Genomic DNA, 27775 nt, shown 5'->3' with positions numbered 1-27775 from the left:
GAACTTCTGAAGCTTCCCTCTCCCTCTGTTGTTGACTGTTGGTATGATAATTTATTTTTTATCACTGATAAAACAAACAACAACTCTAAAACTTGCATCAGACATACGGAAACAATAACGAAACAATAACAAAACGATTTCGAAACTATTTTGAAATGATTTCGAACCAATTATGAAACAATTACAAAATAAATTGAAAAATTCGTTTTGATTTTCAGTTGCTCCATCATGGCTCGATATCGGATTGTAAGCTAATTTAAATACAAATTAATAACGAATTACGAAATTAACGAACGAAACCACCCAGCCCTACGGCTTACATGAGGCCGAGCCCAAACACAATAATACAAGCAATAACAACAACAATACAAGCAATTAAAAACATAGAAAATAAAATTATCAATAAAACAACACATAATTAAAAACAATGGGAAGGCCAAATGTAGAGTTAAAATTGTCTAGCCATGGATGCCAAAGTTCCTGGCTTCGGTTCACAATCAGTGGATATTGTAGCCACCATACCAAACTTGAATAGGTTCTTGGGGTATTTGTGTAGGTACTAGTTTGTTTTAATTCAACACCAAACCAGATTATAGCGTCTGTGTAGAACTGTCCTGAGGGTGCAACTACACTGTAGAATCACTGTAGCTCAATGCGATCAAATCCTGGGAGTCACAATTTTACATTTATTTATTTATTTACAATACTTGTATATCACCTTTCTCAGCCTATCGGCGACTCAAGGCAGTTTACAACAAGTTAGTACACAGAATAGCAAAATACAGATTAAGCATTAAAACAATATAAAACCACAATAGGAACAATAAAAACCAACAACATTAGTGTCAAGTGATTCCATTTCCTAGGTCAGTTACTCTGCATTTTTATTTATTTATTTATTTATTTATTTAACTTGTATACCGCTACTCCCAATTCAGGCTTGGAGCGGTTTACAGAAGCAGATTAAAACAACACAATTAGCTTTAAAAATAACAATAACAAAACAATAGGCGGTGAGAACAGGCATAGTCTGGGTTGTTCAAAAGCTTGCCGGAAAAGAAAAGTTTTACAGGCTTTCAGAAAATTTGTAAACGCTTGCTCATATAACCATGTCTTAACTTGTCTTCAAAACATTGAGAGTAAGGGAGCTGATCTAACCTCCTTAGGGAGGACATTCCATAGCCGAGGGGCCACCACAGAGAAGGCCCTGTCTCTTGTTCCCGCCGAACATACTTGTGATGAAGGCGGGATCGAGAGCAGGGCCTCCCCAGACGATCTTAAAGTCCTTGATGGTTCATAAGGGGAGATGCGTTCGGACAGGTAATTTGGGCCAGAAACATTTAGGGCTTTATAGGCTAAAGCCAGCACTTCAAATTGTGTCCGGTAGCAGACTAGCAGCCAGTGGAGCTGGCGCAGCAGAGTAGTTGTACGCTCCCTGACCGCTGCTCCTGTTAGCAATCTGGCTGCCGTCCGTTGGACCATTTGAAGTGTCCAGACAGTCTTCAAAGGCAACTCCACATAAAGCGTGTTGTAGTAGTCTATAACGGATGTAACCAGAGCATGGACTACCATGGTCAAATCAGGCTTCCCAAGGTACGGCGCAGCTGGCACACAAGTTTTAGCTGTGTGAATGCTCTCCTGGTCACCGCCGAACTTGGGGTTCCAAGTTCAGTGATGAGTCATCACACCCAAACTGTGAACCTGCATCTTCAGTTGGAGTGTAACCCCATCCAATACAGGTGGTAACCCTATGCCCTGTTTGGCCTTACGACTGACCAGGAGTACCTCTGTCTTGTCTGGGTCTTTTGACTTCACTGCCAAGGAGTGCTGGTGTTCACCAATCTATACCCCCTAGATTTCAAAGCATTGAGACATAGCAGTCAAAATTGTGTCAGACAGCATTAATTCTATGGTGTAGAACCAATCATAGGCACACCTGTAAGTGCAGAATTACTTTATATGTAAGAGCTCTGCCTTTAGAATTGTCACAATTCCAATTGAGATGGGTTATGAGATATTTTATATTTTTCTATGTTTATATGTTCTGTGCACAAAGCAGCCAAAATCTGCCATCTTTGTAGAAGGAATGGAAACAAATTATGGAGTTCAAGAACTTGCAAACACACTTTTTTTGTCAGCAGATAATGCAGACAACATATAACCCTTACCATGAGCAAATCCATCTTGTGCCTGTGGAAAACTATCTGGCCAACATTCTTTAGCATATATGCATAGACAGCACATATGTGAATTTATTGTCCTTTCACAATGTATACTGTCTTCTTGATTGCAAATGTTTAATTGCTGCAAATTTTCCACCCAGATAATAAGCCGCAATTGTACTGCACTCTAAGCCAGAAATTAATTGATTGTAAACGGTGGCCTTTAGCCTTACATGTGTGATTTTTTTTCCCTTGGTGTTGTATACTGTTTGTGAATTCCTCATGATGACTACATTCTTAACTCCATATTGGGCACTTGCCAGGATGACAGCCTTTTGGCAAGCTGAGACTCACTATTGCTCAACGATTTCTCGAGAGCATTAGATCTGGGATGACATTAAACTAGCACGCACTTCACTGGCCTTTGTGCAATCTTTCATTGGTACAGAATCATTCAATAGCTGTCAGGTCCATGACTCATTGTAGGAAACATTTTACAAATTTCAGCATTAGCCATTTTTCTGTGTATGTTAGAGTTGTTTCAAGAATGTAAGCAATGTAGGGCTCAAGGGTTACAGTAAAATGATAACAGGAGGGAGATTTAAAATATATCTGTTGGAATATTATCAAAGATCAGTGATCTACATGTGGTAGGAAGCCATTCCATTTAATTTAAGCCAAACTTACAACCACCTCATTCCGTTTAGGCAGCCATAATTATTTCTGGCTGAACCATCTCACTTAACTGTTTTCCTCCATCTTTGGGTTCTGCTTATCCAAGTATTAGGTTCAAGATCAAAACACAGCTCACCAACACACCATGGAGTTATCCAAGTATTCGGTTCAAGATCAAAACACAGCTCACCAACACACCATGGAGTTATCCAAGTATTCGGTTCAAGATCAAAACACAGCTCACCAACACACCATGGAGTGTAATCTAAGTCTAAAACTCCAAAGTGCGGGCTGAAGACATCCACACAATAATTGCTTCTATTAATTCTACTGTTCCCAGTGTCCTTTTTTAATGCTGCGTTTCTGAGCACGCTGCAGCTGGTCTTCCTCCTGCTAGCCAATCTCTTTGACTGGTATAGCTGGATTGAATCTACCTTTCATTCCCAACCAAGCAGAATGTGTCAAATCCTTCCCTCTCTCCTGGAAATCTTCATCCTGCAAAGTCTCAACTGCCCCAACAAAGCCCCGATCCTGCACAGCAGTACTGTTCTCCAGCAGGTCTACCTGTTCCTCCTCCATAGGCTCTGTTTTGGCTACTGGGAGGCAAACCCCCTCCTCCTTCTCCTCCTCTTGGCCTATGGTCCTGACAGAGGGGGAGCTGGGCAGCAATGCTTCCCACTGTGGTATAAGGTGAGGGCAATCTGTGTTATGCAGGATATGGTGTGATGGGTTCCTTATGCCCCCCACTAGATTTTCCACAATCCATAGCTAATCCCTCCACTTTTACCCGAATCACTGATATCAATGTGATGAGATCCCTAGATGTATTGTCAGATTTTACAATGTATTGTAATGTAATATAGCTGAGTCATGCACTGCTAATGGGCTTGTATTGGAAATGCTGAGTCATGCATTAACTGTATATAGGGAATCATTTGGGAAATGTGTTCTGGCCTAGTCCAGGTGATTGTGAATGATGTAATCCTGGGTCTGAGTTAAGTTAATGAGTTGGGAACCAATCAGTGATTGCTATGTGTAAATGAATTGTATATAAGGAAGTCATGTACAGTGTATATCTCTCCTTGTGTTGTGATGTTGTTCGTCGAAGGCTATATGTAATTAAAGAACCTGTCTGCTAAGACAAGATATAATTGTATGCTGTGGTAAGTTTGTAATATCATCAAGACTGGGGGAAAGACAATGGTAAAACTGATAATGGCCAGGCATGTGCTCAAGTGTATGTAGAAGGTTCCAGAGTAACTGCAGGCTGTGGAAGCAGTTGATTGAGGGTGCTGTGCAGGAGGAAGCTACTGGAAAGCGCTGAAGTTGTGCAACTGATCTGATGCTGAATTGTGAAGCTAATCTCAACATGTATATTCCTTGTAGCCCATCTGGGAAGCTTGTCCTCTGAACAAGGGCAGAAAAACCTGCTACAACATCAATATTTTCTCTTCCCCCCCCCCCCCCCCCAGGAAGGATAGTGAGATAGTTTGGGATTTGCTTTGTATCCTGCAATTTCTGTGTTTGTTTTGCCTGTATGTGTGCATGGTGAATCTCAGGGGAAGGATAGAATCATAGAGTTGGAGGAGACCCCATTGGCCATCCAGTCCAACCCCCTATCATGCAGGAAAATATGGCCAAACCATTCATGAAAGACAACAATCCAGTGAAGGAGGGTGAAAGAGAGAAACGTGCCAAGAGGAAGGTGCTTCAAGCAACCCCGACCGAGACCTCCTTCCACCTGGAAACCAATGCCCTCACTGCAGGAGAAGATGTAAATTAAGAATAGGGATCTACAGTCACCTACGGGCCCACCAGAACACTGACCTTGGAAGAACATCCTACTCGCACATCAAGGAATCGCCTAAGTAAGTACGTAAGTAGAGAAGGGGACTCCACCACTCTCTAAGGTAGCTAACAGCTCTTACAATCAGGAAGTTCCTCTATCTCCTGCTCCATTCGATTAATCCTCAACTGGAGGGAGTACGGTTCTGCAGATTGGGCTGGCCAGGTTAAGTAAGAAGAGATGTCTGAAATCTATCCCATGTTTGAGTCCATCTCCCCCACTCACCCAGCCCTTTTCTCTATTGGAGATGTTGCTGCTTAATGCCAGATTGTTTGTAATACAATAACCACAATTCAGGTCCTGGTTATGGATGAACAGGCTGGTCTGATATTTATTTACAGCCACCTGAATGGATGAGCTCAGTGCGGTCAGCTTTCTCCACTTCGATGTAGAATCAGCCAAGACTAGGGAACCAGAGAGAGAGGAAGATTTGCTCTCATCCATAAGGATTATATTACTTTCACAAGGAATCTCATCCATTCTGTCACTGTCTCTGAGATCTGTATTTTATGTTGGACTAAATAAAAAGGATGGGAATGCTACTGGTATACCATCCACCCTACTACTCTGCAGCCTCCCTGCCTGAGCTGGCCAAGGTAGCCTCAGTGGTAGTGTTGGAGAACTCCAGGGGATTTTAACAGAACATGCTCAGGACTGGCAGCAGCAAAGGAATTGCCTTTTTGTTTTAACATTCCAGTTATAAACTTATTCTGGAAGAAAAAAACTTTTTTTTTCTTTTGCTGCCACACCACAACAATTAGGGAGTACTGCGAGGGTTTCTGTGGCAGTACATGGCATTTTGTAAAGATGAGAACACATTCAAAGTTGCATGAACATTTCTAAGCACTTCAATTTACTTTCAGGATAGATTTTTTTCCTATTTTGTATTGTCCCCTGAAACAATTATTTCGCACATTTCTACACCGCCCTTCTCAACCCCCGAGGGGGGACTCACAGCTTACAAAAGGCACAATTCGATGCCAACACAAACAATAAAATAAAAACATATATCAACAGCAATTATAAAACAATTAAAACAATCAATTATACATCACAATCCATAAAACCAATCTAATGCTCAACGTTCGCCAGCTCAGAATCCGTAAATTCATTCCACATTGTCCAATCCTATCAATTCTAGTTGTCATTGTCCTTTGTCTATCTGCCAGATTACCCAAAGGCCTGGTCCCATATCCATCTTTTTAGTTTCCTTCTAAAAGAGAGGAGGGATGTCGATGACCTAATTTCCCTGGGAAGTGAATTCCACAGGTGAGGGGCCACCACCGAGAAGGCCCTGCTCCTTGTCCCCACCAATCTCATTTGTGATAGAAGTGGGGCTGAGAGCAGGGCCTCCTTCTACTCCGAGGCAGAACATAGAAGGAGATGCGTTCGGACAGATACGCTGAGCCAGAACCATATAAGGTTTTGTAGGTCAAAACCAACACTTTGAATTGTGCTCGGAACTGGATCGGCAGCCAGTGGAGCTGACATAACAGAGGGGTGATATGCTCCCTGTATGACGCTCCAGTGAGTAATCTGGCTGCCACCCGCTGGACTAATTGAAGTTTCCGAACAGTCTTCAAAGGCAACCCCACGTAGAGTGCGTTGCAGTAATCTATTCGGGATGTAACAAGAGCGTGGACCACTGTGGCCAGATCGGACTTCCCAAGGTACGGGTGCAACTGGCGCACAAGTTTTAATTGTGCAAAAGCTCTCCCGGCCACCGCTGAGACCTGGGGTTCCAGGCCAGGGATGAGTCCAGGATCACTCCCAAGCTGCGAACCTGTGTCTGCAACCCCCGCCCCTAGATAATTTACACAGGGTTTTTTTCTTGGGGGGGGGGGGGTTAAAGACGGTTTGAGTGTAGAGTAGGAGCTAATGACCGCACAGAACCAACCCTTTAAGGGCTGCATGCATCCACTTTGGGTAACAGGAGAAGAATAGGAAATAGAAATGAAGGATTTTGGAGGAAGTCCCGTGTCTAAAGGCCTAGCTGTGCCCTCTGACTCCCCAAACAAAAACCTCTTCTTCCTGGCGTGGTAATACTGAGAAAACTATGTTCCTACCAAGTTACCTTGTTTTCAGAAATGGATAAAGTGAGAGCTACAAAGTCCATATATCCAAATATAGTTGACCATAAAAATTGATTACTCATACAAGTATTATGCATATACAAACTGCTACAGCTCCAATATCCTCTATAAATCTCCACAGGAAACCTGTGACGAAAAAAAGGCTTAACGTATCATAACTAACTCCAGCACTGTATTTTAGTCCAGGTTGGGAGGGAATAAAATCTCTTCCGCTCCCATTCTAACTGAAAGAACTCTTTGGATCTGTTTGAACTCCTTGGGGGAAGGGTGGAATATAACTAACAGAAAAAATAAAATGGAATTTGAATTCCAAACATTGCTGGTTGAAGAAGGCTTTTTCTGTATTTGTGATTGGGAAAAAAAGCATTTTTGTATGTATATCCACATTGATCTGCTTGGCAGTGTGTATATTTTAAATACTTTAAATGTGTGGTACAAACTTTGAAAAATTGGAGAAATAAACATGAAGCGTAAAGTCCAGAGAGAGCAACCACATTCTTTGTCAATTAAGTTATTTTCAATTTGCTACCTCATAAAAACAAAGGGCATTTTACATCCACCCAGTTTTTTTATTGCTTCATCTTTGGAGATTTCGAACATGTTCTTCTTCATGAGATATTACTGAATTGCTTAATGTCAGAAAGCGATATCTCTAAGGAAAATATTTTCTCCTTGCTTAAATGTGTTTGTAAATCAGGCCCATATGTCAGGTGAAACCAAACTTCATAAAATAAAACTTACATAACAGTCTATGCTGGAGAAACAGAAACAATACAATAATCCAATCCAAAAGCCACCTTCTTCTTTACTTCCACACAGAGTTTAAGATAAAAAAGGAACTTCTGAAATTGTTTTATCTGTTAGTTCTGAAAGTTTCAGTTAAGAGAGAGGGAACCTAGATCAGATAAGAATTATATTTTTTATGGGTTGTTGTAGGTTTTTCCGGGCTATATGGCCATGTTCTGGAAGCAATTTTTCTCCTGACGTTTCGCCTGCATCTATGGCAAGCATCCTCAGAGGTAATGAGGTCTGTTGGAACTAGGAAAAATGGGTTTATATATCTGTGGAATGACCAGGGTGAGACAAAGGACTTTTGTTTGCTGGGGCTAGCTGTGAATGTTTCAGCTGATCACCTTGATTAGCATTCAATGGCTTGGAAGCACCTGGGGGGAATCTTTTGTTGAGAGTGATTTCATGTGCCTGTTTGTTTCCCCTCTGTTGTTTTGCTGCTGTAATTTTTGAGTTTTTTAATACTGGTAGCCAGATTTTGTTCATTTTCATGGTTTCTTCCTTTCTGTTGAAATTGTCCACATGCTTGTGGATTTCAGTGGCTTCTCTGTGTAGTCTGACATGGTGGTTGTGAGAATGGTCCAGTACTTTTGTGTTCTCAAATAATATGCTGTGTCCAGGTTGGTTCATTGGGTGCTCTGCTATGGCTGATTTCTCTGGTTGGAGTAGTTTGCAGTGCCTTTCATGTTCCTTGATTCGTGTTTGGGCAATGCTGCGTTTGGTGGTCCCTATGTAGACTTGTCTCCAGCAAAGGATCACCGCCTTGTCGGGGCGCTGGAGCTTGAGCACCTCAATGATGTCATGAGCGAAACCGTGAAGGGCCACCCAAGACGGGACGGTTGTGGCAGAGAGGTCAGACCAAGCGTGATCCCTGGGGAAGGCAATGGCAAACCACTCCAGTATCCTTGCCAAGAAAACTAAATGGACCAGTACAACAAGAGATATGTCGGTATGCCATTGGAAGATGGGACTCCCAGGTCGGAAGATGGCCAAAATGCTACTGGGGAGGAGCAGAGGATAAGTTCAACTAGCCCCAGATGTGATGACGCAGCTAGCTCAAAGCCGAAAGGAAGGCTAGCGGCCGACGGTACTGGAGGCGAACGACGAATCCGATGCTCTAAAGATCAACACACCATAGGAACCTGGAATGTAAGATCTATGAGCCAGGGCAAATTGGATGTTGTTATTGGTGAGATGTCAAGACTAAAGATAGACATTCTGGGGGTCAGCGAACTGAAATGGACTGGAATGGGCCATTTCACATCAGATGACCACCAGATCTACTACTGCGGACAAGAGGAACATCGAAGAAATGGAGTAGCCTTCATAATTAATAAGAAATTCGCTAAAGCGGTGCTTGGATATAACCCAAAAAATGACAGAATGATCTCAATTCGAGTGCAAGGAAAGCCTTTCAACATCACAGTGATCCAAATATACGCCCCAACCACAGCTGCTGAAGAAGCAGAAGTAGATCAGTTCTATGAGGATCTGCAGGACCTACTGGATAATACACCAAAAAGAGACATTATTTTCATTACAGGAGACTGGAACGCCAAGGTGGGAAGTCAAATGACAACAGGGATCACAGGCAAGCATGGTCTGGGAGAACAAAATGAAGCGGGACGCAGGCTGATAGAATTTTGCCAGGAAAACTCACTGTGTATAACAAACACTCTCTTCCAACAACCTAAAAGACGGCTTTATACATGGACTTCACCAGATGGTCAACACCGAAATCAGATTGACTACATCCTTTGCAGCCAAAGGTGGCGGACATCTATCCAGTCGGTGAAAACAAGACCTGGGGCTGACTGTAGCTCAGATCACGAACTTCTTATTGCCCAGTTTAGAATAAAACTAAAGAGATCAGGGAAAATACACAGACCAGTTAGATATGATCTCACTAACATTCCTAGCGAATATACAGTGGAAGTGAAGAACAGATTTGAAGGACTAGATTTAGTAAACAGAGTCCCAGAAGAACTATGGACAGAAGTCCGAGACATTGTTCAGGAGACGGCAACAAAGTACGTTCCAAAGAAAAAGAAAACCAAGAAGGCAAAATGGTTGTCTGCTGAGACACTGGAAGTAGCCCAAGAAAGGAGGAAAGCAAAAGGAAACAGTGAGAAGGGGAGATATGCCCAGTTAAATGCGCAATTCCAGAGGTTAGCCAGAAGAGATAAGGAACTATTTTTAAATAAGCAATGCATGGAAGTGGAAGAAGACAACAGAATAGGAAGGACAAGAGACCTCTTCCAGAAAATTAGAAACATTGGAGGTAAATTTCAGGCAAAAATTGGTATGATAAGAAACAAAGATGGCAGGGACCTAACAGAAGCTGAAGAGATCAAGAGAAGGTGGCGAGACTATACAGAAGATCTGTATAGGAAGGATAATAATATTGAGGATAGTTTTGACAGTGTGGTGAATGAATTAGAACCAGACATCCTGAGGAGTGAGGTTGAATGGGCCTTAAGAAGCATTGCTAACAACAAGGCAGCAGGAGACGACGGGATCCCAGCTGAACTGTTTAAAATCTTAAAAGATGATGCTGTCAAGGTGATGCATGCCATTTGCCAGCAAATATGGAAAACACAAGAATGGCCATCAGACTGGAAAAAATCAACTTATATCCCCATACCAAAAAAGGGAAATGCGAAAGACTGCTCCAACTTCCGTACAGTGGCCCTTATTTCTCATGCCAGTAAGGTAATGCTCAAGATCCTGCAAGGAAGACTCCAGCAATACATGGAGCGAGAGTTGCCAGATATTCAAGCTGGGTTTAGAAAAGGCAGAGGAACGAGAGACCAGATTGCCAATATCCGCTGGATAATGGAGAAAGGCAGGGAGTTTCAGAAAAACATCTACTTCTGCTTCATTGACTATTCTAAAGCCTTTGACTGTGTGGATCATAATAAATTGTGGCAAGTTCTTAGTGAGATGGGCATCCCAAGCCACCTTGTCTCTCTCCTGAGGAATCTGTACAAGGACCAAGTAGCAACAGTCAGAACTGACCACGGAACAACAGACTGGTTCAAGATTGGGAAAGGCGTACGGCAAGGCTGCATCCTCTCACCCAACCTTTTTAACTTGTATGCAGAACACATCATGCGATGTGCGGGGCTGGATGAATGCAAAGCTGGGGTGAAAATTGCTGGAAGAAACATTAACAACCTCAGATATGCAGATGACACCACTCTGATGGCCGAAAGCGAGGAGGAGCTGAGGAGCCTTCTAATCAAGGTGAAAGAAGAAAGCGCAAGAGCCGGATTGCAGCTAAACGTCAAAAAAACCAAGATTATGGCAACAAGAATGATTGACAACTGGAAAATAGAGGGAGAAACCGTGGAGGCCGTGACAGACTTTGTATTTCTAGGTGCAAAGATTACTGCAGATGCAGACTGTGGCCAGGAAATCAGAAGACGCTTACTTCTTGGGAGGAGAGCAATGTCCAGTCTCGATAAAATAGTAAAGAGTAGAGACATCAGACTGGCAACAAAGATCCGCATAGTCAAAGCCATGGTATTCCCTGTAGTAACCTACGGATGTGAGAGCTGGACCTTAGGGAAGGCTGAGCGAAGGAAGATCGATGCTTTTGAGCTGTGGTGTTGGAGGAAAGTGCTGAGAGTGCCTTGGACTGCGAGAAGATCCAACCAGTCCATCCTCCAGGAAATAAAGCCCGACTGCTCACTGGAGGGAAAGATACTAGAAACAAAGTTGAAGTACTTTGGCCACATCATGAGGAGACAGGAAAGCCTAGAGAAGACAATTATGCTGGGGAAAGTGGAAGGCAAAAGGAAGAGGGGCCGACCAAGGGCAAGATGGATGGATGGCATCCTTGAAGTGACTGGACTGACCTTGAGGGAGCTGGGGGTGGTAACGGCCGACAGGGAGCTCTGGCGTGGGCTGGTCCATGAGGTCACGAAGAGTCGGAGGCGACTGAACGAATGAACAACAACAATGTAGACTTGTCCACAGCTGCATGGTACACGGTAGACTCCTGCAGAGGTGAGTGGATCCCTCTTGTCCTGTTTCACCATTGCCTCACCACCAGCTACTTTCAGTGGGACAATGAGTTCTATGAACAGAAAGATGGAGTAGCTATGGGGAACCCTCTCAGCCCGGTCATAGCTAATTTCTACATGGAACACTTTAAAAAATAAGCCCTGGAAACAGCAACCAAAAAGCCCACGATATGGTTCAGATATGTGGATGACACCTTCACTATTTGGAGCCACGGAGAAGAAGAACTCAACAGGTTCCTGGAACATCTGAACAGCATCTACCCAAACATCCAATTCACCATGGAAAAAGAAAATGAAGGAAGACTGCCTTTTCTAGATGTCCTAGTCATCCGCAAACCAGATCAACAATTGGGGCACACCGTTTACAGAAAACCCACACACACGAATAGATATCTACATAAAAACTCCAATCATCACCCAAGTCAAAAAAGAAGCACAATTAAAGCCTTGGCAGACCGTACAAAAAGAATCTGCAAACCCCACCTTCTCCAAGATGAACTGAACTACCTAAACTGGGCTCTACAGGCCAATGGATACTCCACCTCAGACATCAGAAGAGCTGCAAAACCGAGAACAAACTACGAGAGTAAAGATGAAGATCCACCCAGAGGAAAAGTGTTCTTGCCATACATCAAGGGAACCACTGACCGCATAGGGAAACTAATGAGGAAACACAACATACAAACCACTTACAGACCCACCAAGAAAATCCAACAAATGCTACGTTCAGCAAAGGACAAGAGGCTGCTAGAAAGGGATTATAACCAATTGTTGAGCTTGGCCAATAAATCCTGTTCACCTATGAACATGGCAATTCCATTCATACAGGGAAACTCAGCCTTTTATATTGCAGCGCTCACTAACCCCTCTTACAGGAGACCTTACATGCTGGCTAAATTTAATATTATGCCATCTCTGCTCTATAAAGGAAGACTCAATGGTGTACCAAGCGATAAGAGGTTTTGTCCCTGTACCATCCTGCATATTCTTCTGCACTGCCCAGGAACTACAATCTATCTTACTACCACATGTTATGGATTCCATGTTATAGTGACCCAGACAAAGTAATTATGCATTTAATTTGTCAAGATTTTAACTGCTGCCTTTCAGTTACAAGATTCCTGAACGAAGTCTGTAAATGGAATGTAAATGGAATTTTCTATGGGAAATTCTGCATCCTCAACACACTCAACTAAATCAGTATTATATGATGCTTCTACTGTTTTAGAGACAGAGCTCCATGCTGACCATCACATGATGTTGTGTGACTTTTAGCTGAGGCCTTACCCCCAACTGAGGTGGAAGTGTTACTGGATGCCTCTTCCACAACACAGGAGGCTTCCTGTGTTGGGATGTCCCTAACTGAGCCAGCATGGATCTTTTACAGAATAGTGATGCTTTCCCACATGTGATGGGGAAAGCGTCATCAAGAGGGAGCTGCACATGGGTTGACATATTTGCCCTGTTGCCCCTCTCTTTTTGTCACAAAGCTAGGTGAAGCAGGATGCTTTGCCTGGCTTTTGTGATGAGGCCCCAAGTTGAAATCTCATGAACGAAAGGATTAGGACAAAAATGATTACATACAAACACTTTATTTCACAAGATACAAAACATCTGCTGCCAACAGAATCAAAATGTATTTATACTTTCTTGCTCTTGTAAAGGCCAATTTTTGTGCTTTCCAGATATATTGAATTTCAACTTCCTTGCACCATGGCCAATGGACATGATAGATGAAGATCATGGACTTTGTACTTCAGTACATGTGGTTGTTAGCAAGTTGGTGATAAAGAATAGCACCTGACAAGGATAGTAATGTGTTGCAGGCCTGAGGCTTATTGGAAAGCCTTTCCTACATCCAAATGTATCTCTGTGTGCAGAGGGTGATTAAAAAAAACAAAATAGTAAACAGTGGAAATATGAAATTCCTGGGAAGGAATTAAATATCTTTGTTTTTTAATAAGCATTCTAGTGTTCTGTTTTTTCTAAAGTAGAAAATGAAGTATGGAGTATCACTTTCCATTTGAGACCCTTGATTATGTTTGGCATGGGCACAAAACCCATCATATTGTAGTAAGCTCTGGTTCCATTCTGGAAATGATCCTAATCTAAATGCCAGCTGTGATGGAATTTGGTTAACGCCTTGAAAAATATAGGCCTTTAAAATGTATTTTTAAAATTTTATATGTACCAATGCTGGCAGCTTCCATCAGAGTTTCCTTGCGTGGCCACTCATTCCAGCTGAGGTGTAAGAGTTAGAGGACTAGGAGTTAGAATTCACCAACTAAACTATCTTGGAAGAAGGAACTATGGCACAACCTGCTGTTGCCAAACTAATGTGATTATCTAGGGAAACGATAGAGCAGGTATCATTGTCATGTTCCCTTTGCATTACTTTTCAGGTCTTTCTTCTGTATGACTCTACGCTCTTCTGAAGACTTGACTACTGTAACACCCTCTACATTGACCTTCCTCTGTCGGTGATCTGGAAGCTCAAGTTGGTACAAAACGCAGCTGCTCGGCTTCTTGCGGGAATTCCGATGAGATGCCACATAACACCAATCTTACTACAGCTGCATTGGTTACCAATTGAGCACCGGATCACTTTCAAAGTGATGGTACTTACCTTGCATGGTCTGGGGCCGATGTACCTGAGGGACTGCCTCACCCCCTACCAACCCCAGAGATCCCTCCGTTCTGAGGACCGAAATCTATTGGAAATTCCCAGTGTCAAGACTTTGCGTGTAACAGCAACCAGACGCAGAGCCTTTACAGTAGTGGCACCAACACTCTGGAATACTCTGCCACCTGAAGTCCATACCTTGCGGGACGTATCAGCTTTCCGCAGGGCATGTAAGACATATCTGTTTCGACAGGACTTTGATCTCTGATATTGTTGTTTTTGAATTGTTTTTAAATTGTTTTAAATTGTTATTAAATTGTGTTAGATTTTAGCCTGTTCTTGTAAGCCGCTCCGAGCCCCAGGGGAGTGGCGGCATATAAGTTTGAATTATAAATAAATAAATAAACCACTTGCATGACAACATTAACGCTGCTTTCAAAAATCAAGAAATTCCATATTTTAAGTGCCAATAATTTCAGGACTCCCTGTGAATGTGATGGTTTCACAGTTATCCTACATATCTACTAGGCTTGGGTAACCACGGAAAAATTTGGTTCTAAACTTGTTTTGTTTTTAGGGGGCCCTTGCATTTTGTTTTTTTTTTATATAATTCCGAAATTTTCCTTTTAAAAATTTCGAAATATACGAAATTTCGTATAATTACGAATTGATTCGTTAATGGCGAACGCGATTGTGCAATATGCTAAAAAAAACCTCCAAATGGGACAGGGGGAACTTCTGAAGCTTCCCTCTCCCTCTGTTGTTGACTGTTGGTGTGATAAAACAAACAACAACTATAAAACTTGCACCAGGCATGCGAAAATACTTACAAAATAATTACAAAATAATTACGAAATAACTACGAAATAATTAGGAAATAATTACGAAATAAATGGAAAAAATTGTTTCGAATCTAATTTACTCCTCACACTATTCCTGCATGGCTCAATATTGGATCGTAAGCTAATTTAAATACGAATTAATAACGAATTACGAAATTAACAAACGAAACTACCCAAGCCTAATATCTACATTCCTTCACTATGGCTCATTTGCCTGTTTATAAATAACTAATTTTATTATAGACTGTCACTGATATTCTATATGCCATTTCATATAGGATAGATTAATTATTAATGGCTGAAAAATAAATGATGCTTCATCTTTTATCAGATGTCACTGGAAATAGACTAAAGGGATACTTTACAGTCAACCTTTCCGATGGTCTTGCCAATGTCGTCTGTGGAAACTCCAAGGTCAACTTGCTGTAGAAACTGATTTCTTGTAGAGATACAAGTGACATTTCTACATGTTTCTTGATTCTAAAACTGTGTATAAGTTAAATTGAGAAAAATGAAAATTACCAGCTTTTTTTAAAAAAAATCTGTGGAATATGCAGCACTCCAAATGTTGTCAGATCACAGTTTTAATCACCCATCACATTAGCTATACTTGCTACAAACTTGGATGGCAACACATTCTTTGGGTTTTCTCTTTAAAAAAAGCTACCAAAGATATTTCACAAAACTCATTTCACTAACAGTATTTTGCTAATATAAAATTTGGCATTTTGCAAACTGAGATTTAAGACACTGACAAATAAACACTGAAATCTTCAACAAGAGGGATGGGATTAATTCAAGACATTCAATGTGAATAGGAGCCATTTTATATACAACTAGCGGTCCCCTGCCAAGCGTTGCTGTGGCCCAGTCTGGTGATCTAGAAAATAAAGTAATGAGAAGATGTTGGTTTCTAATATATGCAATGTCTTTATGCTTGTGGGTAAACAGTATTTCTTGTTGTTTCTTTGCCAGTGTTTAATACTGCATCTGTCATATACATATATGTGTGTGTGAATGGCTGGATGGCCTTTTGTCAGGAGGACTTTGATTATGTTTTCTTGCCCTGGTGAAGGGAGTTGGACTGGATGGCCTTGAGGCAGCATTTCTCAACCTGGGGTTTGGGACCCCTGGTGTGGGGGGGGGGGTGCGAGGGGGTGTCAGAAGGGTTGCCAGAGACCACTAGAAAACACAGAATTTTCTGTTGGTCATGAGGGTTCTGTGTGGGACGTTTGCCCCAATTCTGTTGTTGGTGGGGTTCAGAATGCTCCTTGATTGTAGGTGAACTGTAAATCCCAGTAACTACAACTCCAAAACTCCCAGTAACTACAACTCCAAAATGTCAAGGTCTATTCCCCCAAACTCCATTTGTGTTTATATTTGGGCATATTGAGTATTCAGGCCAAGTTTGGTCCAGATCCATCATTGTTTGAGTCCACAGTGCTCTCTAGATTTAGGTGAACTACAACTTCAAAAGTCAAGGTCAATGTCCACCAAACCCTTCTAGTGTTTTCTGTTGGTCACGGGATTCCTGTATGCCAAGTTTGGTTCAATTCCATCATTGGTGGAGTTCAGAATACCATTTGATTATAGGTGAACTATAAATCCCTGCAACTACAACTCCCAAATCACAAAATCATAATTTTTTGAGTGATGGTCACTCCTTGTGTTGTGAGACATTATGTTGCCAAATTTGGTGTAATTTCATTAATTGGTTCTATTGTTTTTAAGGTACTCATTACACACAGAGCATATATATTAGGGCTGGGCGGTTTCGTTTCGTTAATTCGTAATTCGTTAATAATTCGTTAATTTTTTCAATTACAAAACGATAACGAACCATTCTGGAGCAATTTTTTTTAAAAACGAATTTTTAAACACATTTTGTAAATGCTTCGTATTTCGTTATTGTATTCGTTTCGTTATTGTTCTGAGGTCGTTTTGTTACTATTTCCGCATGTCTGGGGCAAGTTTTTTGTTTAATTAGTGAAAAAAACTTATAATATCACACCAACAGTCAACAACAGAGGGAGAGGGAAGCTTCAGAAGTTTTTGGAGGTTTTTTAGCGTATTTCGCGGTCGCGTCCGCCATTAACGAATCGATTCGTTATTGTTTCGGAAATCGATTCGTTAATGTTTTGTAATTTTTTTCACATTTACGAAATTTCGTAAATATCAAACTTTTTAAAAGGAAAATTTTGTAATTATTTTAAATATCGAAACAAAAAAACCCCCCAAATACAAATTGATTTTAGAAACAAATTTTTCCATTGTTACCCAGGCCTTATATATATATATTTATATATATATATTAGACCTATAGCCAGCCAGTTTGGTAGAGTAGGAACTTGCTACTGTCTTTCGCAGGAGACACTGTGGGCCTATTCAAGTTCCACACCCAGGGGCGGCTCAACCCATTACGCAAAGTAAGCATTCGCAGTATAGTTGATTTTGCCCAGGGGCGCTCTTGAGGCACTCTTGGGGGAAAATAGACCTTGACATATGCGAGTTGTAGTTACTGGGATGTATAGTTCACCTACAATCAAAGAACATTCTGAACTCCACCAATGATGGAATTGAACCAAATATGGCACACAGAACTCCCATGACGAACAGAAAATATATATCAGTGATTGGTTGGGGGGGGGGGGCAAAATACTGTTTGCTTACCGTTGAAAATTACCTGGTGCCACCTCTTTCCCACACCTAACACCACTTTTTTTTAAAGCTAGGACTATATCACTTTTCTGAGACCAGACATGCAAAACTCTACATACTCAAAATCACATCAAAGGTAAAATATTTTTTTAAGTATGTATACACTCACATATTTCAACTACTTTGGTTCTGTTTGACATTTGTGTTCATCATAAAAGCTAAGGACCTAATCTAGAAGCAGAACTTAACCATCACAAACTCATTTAAAATATGAATTTTGAAATGTGCTTTCTTAATTATACTTTCAGTTGGCTATGCCCAGGCCCGTAGCCAGGATTTTGTTTCGGGGGGGGGGGGGGCTAAAAAATTTTCAGGGGGGGGGGTTCGCGGGGGGGCTGAGTCTGAGTGAAAGAGGGTCTAGCCTAGCAAACCTTTTGTATCATTACCCCATTACCCCCATACATATGGGATATATTGAGAATGGTGATCAAATCATGATATTAATAAACATAACAGTTTAAATAATGCACCAGTAAGGCCTTTTCGCGAACCACCATGAGAATTTCGGGGGGGGGGGGGGGCTGAAGCCCCCCGAGCCCCCCCCCCCCTGGCTACATGCCTGGCTATGCCTCTTCTGTTGTATTTCTAACATTTGATAATGCATTCTTCTTCTGCTCTTGGGGAAAATTGTTATAAAGAATTTCTTACTATCGTTGCAGCATATAGGAATTGTTACTATACCTCTCTGTAATTCTCATTGACTCGGTCTAAGCTGAGAGAATACACCAGGTTCTTTCCTCCCACAAAGAGTCGATCTTGATACTCATCCAGAAGCATTACATGAAGACCAAGGTATCCAGACGGGCTATGAAAGACTGATGTTCTGTTCAAATCCCAGAGCTCTGAAATAAAACCAGAGTATGCATTATAAATATTGAACAGCCTTATGTTCATGACGCCACGTTCATCTTCTCCTGGGAAATTAGGGAAATGGTTCTGGGATATTAAGATCTTCTCTGTTTTTAACTTTGTGGAACATGTGGGGATCATTTTCAAATCTCTTTAGTTTGCAAGAAAAAGATTGGGCGTAGTTCTTTTCCATTTAATCCTTCTGCTCAATATGTCATAGACACACAAAATGGGTGACCTTCTTGTATTTCAAGACAGAGAAAGTGGTATTTATGAAAAGAAGTATAACGGAGGAAAAAGAATAAATGAATGGGAAACTATCTTTATTTTTCAGGACTGTACATATATGTATATTATTTATTTATTTACTTCATTTATATACCGCTTTTCTCAGCCCTCAGGCGACTCAAAACGGTTAAAAACAGCAAAATTCAATGCGAAACATCATAAACGATTATGGGACAGTTAAAACAATAGCATCATCAACAATTAAACATCAATGTAACAATCATTAGAGTCTCTCAGTAATATCAGAATCCAATCTCATCATCTGTTAATCCGTGTTCCTATATTCATTACACTGCTTAATCGAATGCTTGTTCGAACAGCCAGGTCTTCACTTTCCTCCGAAACGCCAATAGGGAGGGGGCCAATCTGATATCTATAGGAAGGGCGTTCCACAGCTGAGGGGCCACCACTGAAAAGGCCCTGTCTCTCGTCCCCGCCAGGCGCACCTGTGATGCAGGCGGGACAGAGAGCCCTATAACTGCAAACTTTAACAGGAAGCCACCCTTATACAGAATCCCAAGCCTTGGGCTGCAAACAACACTTAATACAAGGCAAATAAAGTGGGATCTGCTGGTACAGCTGTACCAGCACAGACATGGACACACATTGGAATTGGTGTATCATAGTGATTGAGGGTTAAAATATTATTTATTTATTTATTTATTTATTTATTTATTTGGGGCTTTTATATCCCGTCCTTTCTCAACCTCCGGAGAGGGACTCAGAACGGCTAGCAAAGTGGCACCCCATGGCGCCAACATCAAAATGTAAATATACAATTAACAGCAAAGGAAAATAGGATTCTGGAAGATCAAGTTCTGAATTGCTGCTAAATTATGGAACTCCATTTAATTACACTCTATCAGTGTCAAAGGAAAGCAATGGAAAATTCCTATGAGAAAAATGTTTGCAGCAAAACCTTATGAAAGGGTTGCCATGAGTTGGAATTGACTTGACACATAACAACAACATGCTTTATGATTCCAAATGCTACCAAGTTGGGAAGAAATTATCATACTCAAATGAATTGAAAGTTTTCATACACTGCACCTTTGTGGTCAAAAAACTTACTTCACACCATTTGTGACCTCTCTAAAGTCTTTTTCAATCACAATTATATGAAGAATTATTTCAGTAGAGATGCTTTCCAGATGTAGGGTACTGATGACTGGCATTCTGAACCTGTCAAACATTCAAGGACCCCCTTTCAAAAAAATTTAAAGTGCAACTATCCAGGTTACCATATGTCCCGGGCAATAATATACTAAATTCTATAATGTAATAATCTACAAAGAAATTGTAATGTGAACAGACCATCTAAATGACATCTTATGTCTTCAACTATCAATTTAGTAAAGGATTGCCAAATGGATTTCCTGTAGTTCTTAAACCCCAGAATATTTGTCAGGATGTTGGCAGACTCCCAAAGAATATAATTTGTCTCAATTTCTTGGTACCTGGAGGAAAAGTGTGTTCAAAAACATCACCACTTTTTATCATTATTATAATTTATGAGCAAAGTAGTCAGGTGGAAAGAAAGTGAGGGAAATGACAATCTTTTTGAATATGTGGGAATAGAGATTAACTATTCTAATTCGGTAAAAAATAATTGCAATGAAATTCCATTGGACTGGTTTAAACGTTTATATCACACTAGCTATCCCCTGCCACGCGTTGCTATGGCCCAGTCTGGTGAACTGGAAAATAAAGTAATGGTTTGTAATCTATGTAATTTCTTTATGCTTGTGGGTAAACAGTATTTCTTGCTATTTGTTTGTCAGTGTTGATGTGGAGATTGTCTGTTTCGCCTACTCTGGAATATGCAACATATCATTGTCCTTCTTTAGGGGTCCCTTTCAAATCTATGATATTATATCTGTGTGTGAATCATATTTGTCTATCTATATCTATGGCTGAATGGCTCTTTGTCAGGAGGGCTTTGATTACGTTTTCTTGCCCTGGTGAAGGGAGTTGGGCTGGATGGCCTTAAGTATTTTCTGTTGGTCATGGGGGTTCTGTGTGGGAAGTTTGCCCCGATTATGTCGTTTGTGGGTTCAGAATGCTCTTTGATTGTAGGTGAACTATAAATCCCAGTAACTAAAACTCCCAAATGTCAAGATCTATTTTCCTCCAAACTCCATCTGTGTTCATATTTGGGCATATGGAATATTTGTGCCAAGTTTGGTCCAGATCCATCATTGTGTGAGTCCACAGTGCTCTCTGGATGTAGGTGAACTACATCTCCCAAATTCAAGGTCAATGCCCACCAATGCCCATGTTAGTCATGGGAGTTCTGTGTGCCAAGTTTGGTTCAATTCCATTGTTGGTGGGGTTCGGAATGCTCTTTGATTGTAGATGAACTATAAATCCCAGCAACTACAACTCCCAAATGACAAAGGCAATTGTTTTGAGTGAAGGACATACATTGCGTTGTTTGGTATCTTGTGTCCAAATTTGGTGTCATTTCCCCCAGTGGTTTTTGAGTTCTGTGAATACCACAAACGAACATTACATTTTTATTTATATAGATTCATTTGTGTTTTGTAATTTGTGTCTTTTGAATCTTGTCTAAAATAAAATGAGTCATTTTAGAAAATGACTTCTAAAATTTTGGATACATTGGATTCTGGTGCAGTCAATACATCATTCAAATATGTAGAACTCTATCGTATTTTTAAAAGTATGCATTTTGGTATTGATAGTTTTTAGACATGCATCTGCAAAAATGGCGACATGGTATTCACAATGTCTAAATCCTTATTGTACTGATAATATATGATTGTCTTAATTGCTCCTTATACGCCATTCAAAATGAAAGCCCTGATTTTACTGTGCATCACTTCTCATTCAAAAGCACAGCAAGCCTAAGTCACTGTTACACAAATGCCTCACAACATGGTATTGTGTACCCCAATTGACAGCTTCCTTCCATGCTCAGATAAATCCAATTTCAAACCCATTACTTGTTCTGGACACTTAATTGTAATGTGGGGATCTATATGCAAGCGGAAAATCTCAAATTGTTCTGGCATTCTAAACAGTAAAATGATGATTCATATGGATTAGTTATTCTTCCCTCAATGAATAGGAAGTTGTGCATCTGCCAATAGACACCATTTGATCGTCTATTCATATAGACATTGCAAAGCAATATTAAAGAAACTTTAGTTGGAAGAGGCAATCGTTGGTAAAGTTTCTAATGCAGATTCCATGAAGCTAATAAGCTTAGGATACAACCACAAAGCATTTGCTTCTAAAGCTAAAACTACGAGGGGTATTTTTTTAAGTAAGGTCCGTTTTGTTGTAGACACTAGTACTTTGTGCGCATACCGCAACGAGTGCGTGCGTCGTGTACCGGCATGTCTTGGGAACAACTGTGCTCAGTTTCCACTCTGTAGCTAACCTGTACGGTTCTGTTCTGTGCTTTAAAAATGTTTAAGACTATCAACTCACCCTCCGCATGTGAGGTTCGCTCAGTGATACGGTTTTTGTCAGCAAGGAACCTGCCTGCTGCAGAAATTCATCAACAGATTTGTGAAGTGTACAGTGATACTGTTATGAGTGAAAGCAAAGTGTGTAAGTGGGTACGACAATTCAAAGATGGCCGTGATAACGTCCATGATGAGGACCGCTCAGGTCGCCCTTCTTTGATTACAGACGATTTGGTGGCTTCAGTTGAAGCAAAGATTCATGAGAACAGGCGCTTCACAATAACAATAATAAAAATCTTTGAACTGTCGTACCCACTTACACACTTTGCTTTCACTCATAACAGTATCACCGTACACTTCACAAATCTGTCGATGAATTTCTGCAGCAGGCAGGTTTCTTGCTGACAAAAACCGTATCACTGAGCAAACCTCACATGCGGAGGGTGAGTTGATAGTCTTAAACATGTTTAAAGCACAGAATAGAACTGTACAGGTTAGCTACAGAGCGGAAACCGAGCACAGTTGTTCCCAAGGCATGCCGGTACACGACGCAAGCGCTTGTTGTGGTATGCGCGCAAACTACTAGTGTCTACAACAAAACGGACCTTACTTAAAAAATACGCCTCATAGCTTAAAATCCATTCTTTTACACTATGTTCCCGAGACCGTGCTCTGTGTTAGGTGGTTATTTAATGGCATCAATGTATAGAGGCCAGGATTAAAGCAACTTGGCACAATGTGCCAAAGCTTGGCATGTGTAGGGAAAGAGCCAAGGTTATTTGGGCATATGGAATATCTTTCTTTGCTACCAAATGAAACCTACCTTTCCATCCTAAGTGCAATATGACCTTAGCTGGTCGCTTTGGAACCAAGTAGAAATGTTCTCTACACTTTTTTTACCTTTTCCTGTCATACGCCCAGATGTGGCCCTAGGTAATTTTCAACGGTAAGCAAACAGTATTTTGGTGCCCCCCCCCCCAACCAATCATTGTTGCCTCTCCCCTTCTCCTTTGATAGGCTGGCCCTGACCGCCTAGTGCATGCGCGGGCAGGCATCCACTCGCCTGCCCACCCACCCACTCACGCTCCACCTGCCTCGCACTCCTCTCCTCTCCCCAATCCGCGGGTGGGCCAAGGGGCAGAGCCACCGCGCCACACTTGCTCTTTTGCCTGGCCCGCTTCAGGTCCGGAGGCGGGGAATGAGGAAGTACTTCGTCAGTTTCGCAGATGGATGGTGAAGCGACAGCTCCCCTGGTGGCCAGAAAAAGTTGGAATGTTAACTAGCCTCTGACTGTCTGTCTATATGTGTTGTGTTTCTATGGCATTGAATGTTTGCTATGTATATGTACATTGTGATCCGCCCTGAGTCCCCTGCGGGGTGAGAAGGGTGGAATATAAATACTGTAAATAAAATAAATAAATAAATAATTTAGCTTTATAGAACGAAAATCTGAAAGAAAGCATTTCTGAAATTGAAAAGATACCCATCATGCACTATCAGCATTTTCAAGGCTTGCTAAAGAAGGCAGACTGATTGTCTATATTCACATTACTTTTGTCTGATATTAATTATATGATAGTCAGAATGTCAGTATTATTAGATTCCTAACTGGTCCAAATGGCAACCAGAACCACTCTAATACTGCCAGAAAATGAGAAAGATGTCTCAGACCCTCTTGTTAAAAGGAGCACAGAATTGCTCAAATGTGCGTCTTGTTTTCAAATGGACCCGTGTGGTTAATCAGATATAAATTAAATTCCAATTCATAAGGACAAGACAATATCTGAAATTAAATACACTTGAAGTAGTTTAAGTACATTATGAATGTCAACATTGCATCCATGCATATGTGTATGTATAGACAGGATTTTTTTTTTACTGGAGCAACCATCCTAAAGGCAAGTCATATACATTGGTTTATATTTCCCTTTCTAAGTAGAATCTGGTTGCTATTATTGCTAAAAATCCAAAATGCAGTAAAAACATGAGCTGCATATACACTGCAAAATTGGTTACAGCCCTCTCAATCTTTAAAGGGCTCTGTATTATTCTTCTAATTTTTCCTCTGTCATCTCCTATAAGTACTTGGTTTATGCTCCATTGTGAACACATATCAAATTCGGCTGGTGTCATTGAAACTGATCTGTTTTTAGATCTTAACAATGGAAATATAAAACATAATAAACCTGCCAAGATCTATGATGGGGATTCGTAGTATAATCCAACTGAAACTGGAGTTCATGATCAGAAAGAATTACGATGTTTGCTTCCCTTCCCAGATTTCCACCAAAGGATGGGAGTCTCCGTACAAGGTGGAGTGGGGGTTTGGGGATTCATTATAAACATGGAGCAACTTATACACTTGTAGATTTTACAATTTAGCCAAAGGGATATTCTCATCTCCAAACAAATAAACAGCTGCACATCCAAATCAAGTAATTCAATAATATACTGGTAATTGTAATCTAATAAAAACCATAATGTAATATTCAAACTAATAAGTTCTCACATATCCCTTTTCAGTCTTGCTTCAGTTTTGGAAGAACATTCTAATAAAATCTTAACCAAATCTACAAATGTTAAAAAGTCATTAAAAAGGGGGAAAAGAATGGATGTAAGTCTCCCTCTCCTGATATTTCAGGAAATTGGCTTGCTGAAATGGTTGAATATTTTTGTGGATAAACTGTAGCAAATCCTAATCTTCTGCCAAATAAGAATTTCCCCTGAAAGGAGTATTTAGACCAGTGATGGGCAACCTTTTGAGCTTGGTGTGTCAAAATTTGCCAAACAATACATATCATCATCATCATCATCATCATCATCATCATCATCATCATCATAGGACCATAACTTGGGTGGGGTGTCAACTTCGAGAAAAAATTAACGTAATTTTTCAATATTTATAGTTTAAATAAGAAAAATGTATATTCCATGCTGAGTTATGGAGTGAACAATGCTCAAACATGCAATTTGTAGAGCCTTTTACAAATTTAAGGATGGAATTAGATTGGCTCTTATAAGGTGTACTTCTCTGTATGTGGCCGCATGTGGCCACGTGTCATCAAAAATAGCCATGTGTGTCAGTGCTGACACGTGTGTCATAGGTTCACCATCACGGATTTAGACAGATAACTACACTTTCAGCAATATGCAATTGAACCTCCATCTCTGCAGGACCAGTATCCACAGTTTCATTTATCCATGTCCAACATAAGGCGTACTCTCTAGGCATTTTCAAAGTCTTCCAGTGCAATTGTGTAGTATTATTGGGCCACTCCTTCATTTCAATATGGTTTGCTATGATGATAATGATGATATTTATTGTGTTTATTTATATCTTGCTTTTTCTATTTGCAAATGAGACTCAAAGTGTAGTGTTATTGGGCCGCTCCGTCATTTCAATATGGTTTGCTATGATGATGATGATGATGATGATATGTATTGTGTTTATTTATATCTCTGTGACCGCATCTCTGTATACGAACCCACACGATCCCTTTGATCATTCAGGGAGGCCCTGCTCTCGATCCCACCAGCATAACAGGCGTGGTTGGTGGGGACGAGAGAGAGGGCCTTTTTGGTGGTGGCCCCTCAACTCTGGAACTCACTCCCTAAAGACATCAGACAGGCTCCAACCTTGGCAGTCTTTAGGAGGAGCTCGAAGACGTGGTTGTTCCAGTGTGCCTTCCCGGAATAATGATCCCATAGCACTTTGTCCTCCAAAGCACTTTACACTTCTCAGATCTGCTCGTATGCCCTTCCACAAATGCCACTATCACCTTTCGTCCATGTCCCAGCATCAGGCATGTAGCCGGGGGGGGGGGGGGGGCTTGAGGGGCTTCACCCCCCCCCCAAATTCTCATGGTGGTTCGCGAAAAGGCCTTATTGGTGCATTATTTAAACTGTTATGTTTATTCATATCATGATCTGATCACCATGCTCAATATATCCCATATGCATGGGGGTATTGGGGTAATGATACAAAAGGTTTGCTAGGGTAGACCCTCTTTCACTTAGACTCCCCCCTCCCCCCGGAATCGAAATCCTGGCTATGGGCCTGCCCAGCATTATTTCCATTTTAACTTTACATTTGGCCTTCCCACTGTTTTTAATTGCGTGTTGGATTATTGATAATGTTGTATATTTTATTGTCTATGTTTTATTTTAATTGCTTGTACTGTTGTTTTGCTTGTATTGTTGTATTCGGGCTTGGGCTCATGTAAGCCGCACCAAGTTCCTTGGGGAGATGGTAGCGGGGTACAAATAAAGTGTTGTTGTTTATTTATATCTTGCTTTTTCTCTTTGCAAATGAGACTCAAAGTGGCTTACGGTAAAACCAATGCAATACAACTTTAATCTTAAACATATGCAAACATGAAAATAGAATTAAATATGAACAGTATTAAAAAATAACTTAAAACTCTTCAAACTGATAAAAAACCTATAACTAAAACCACAGTACCCTCTGACTGGTTGTTAAAATATCCACAATTTTGTGCATCCACATGAAGTTTGGATAAACATCCTCCACAGGTACAGCAGTTGTGCTGTATTTGACTAATGCAAAATTGAACTGAACATATTTTATGTGACTACACGAAAAGAACAAAAATGTCTTTTGGACAATGCTTTATATAGAACACTAGCCGCCCCCTGCCACACGGTGCTGTGGGCCAGTCTGTGTATATATGTGTATATATATTAGTGTATATGTGTGTTTATATATATATATATATATATATATATATATATATATATATATATGGTTTTGCATTTGCATTGTCATGTTATTTTTGTTTTTTGGCTTTTTAAATCTCTTCTGCTATGTTTTTCAGTGTTTTTATGAGTGATGATCACTCATTGGCCTGATAGGTGTATTGTGTACAAATTTGGTGTCAATTTGTCCAGTGGTTTTTGAGTTATGTTAATTCCACAAACAAACATTGCATTTTTATTTATATAGATATAAAAATAGGGGTCTTCAAACTAAGGCCTGCAGGCCAGATTTGGCCCTCCAGGGTCATTTACCTGTCCCTACAGTAAACTTGTCTTCTTGACAAAATTTATTCTTATCTTTTTTTTAATCTGAGGAAGAGTACTCAAGGTCACTCTTTGTGTTTCCGTAACTAACCCTAATTCGAACCCCGATCCTAGGATGTTATCTCATGAGGCTTGTAAGATGTGTTGGAAGCTCCCTAGTTGTAAATAAAAAAAAACCTTACCATTGCATACTAAATGTTTCCTTTTATAGTACGGCAAGACTATTTTGCAGAACTTTCTACACATGCATGGTTTTGCACTGCTAATAAGAGGTTCAAAGTCAAAACTACACCACCCCCTTGCAGAATAAGCAAAATAGGAAAAGCCTTTTAATTGCTAAATGCTTAATTATTTTTAATTAACATTTTAATTGCTCCCAAGGATTATGCTT

The 27775-nt window shown here is 40.6% G+C and overlaps 1 protein-coding gene across 2 annotated transcripts in view; it reads right to left on the bottom strand.

Annotated features, from left to right (window-relative positions):
* SEMA3E (semaphorin 3E) overlaps nucleotides 1–27775 on the bottom strand; it is a 254418-nt gene that overhangs the window by 95666 nt on the left and 130977 nt on the right. For both annotated transcript variants that reach the window (XM_067468902.1, XM_067468903.1), the window contains exon 2: nucleotides 18458–18618. In XM_067468902.1, the coding sequence (XP_067325003.1) occupies nucleotides 18458–18618 (161 nt within the window). The remainder of the gene's footprint in view (nucleotides 1–18457; nucleotides 18619–27775) is intronic.

Source organism: Anolis sagrei, chromosome 5 (assembly GCF_037176765.1).
Source record: "Anolis sagrei isolate rAnoSag1 chromosome 5, rAnoSag1.mat, whole genome shotgun sequence".
Taxonomy (NCBI): domain Eukaryota; kingdom Metazoa; phylum Chordata; class Lepidosauria; order Squamata; family Dactyloidae; genus Anolis; species Anolis sagrei.
Note: the sequence above shows the minus strand (reverse complement) of the source record. Positions and strands in the feature narration are given on the sequence as shown.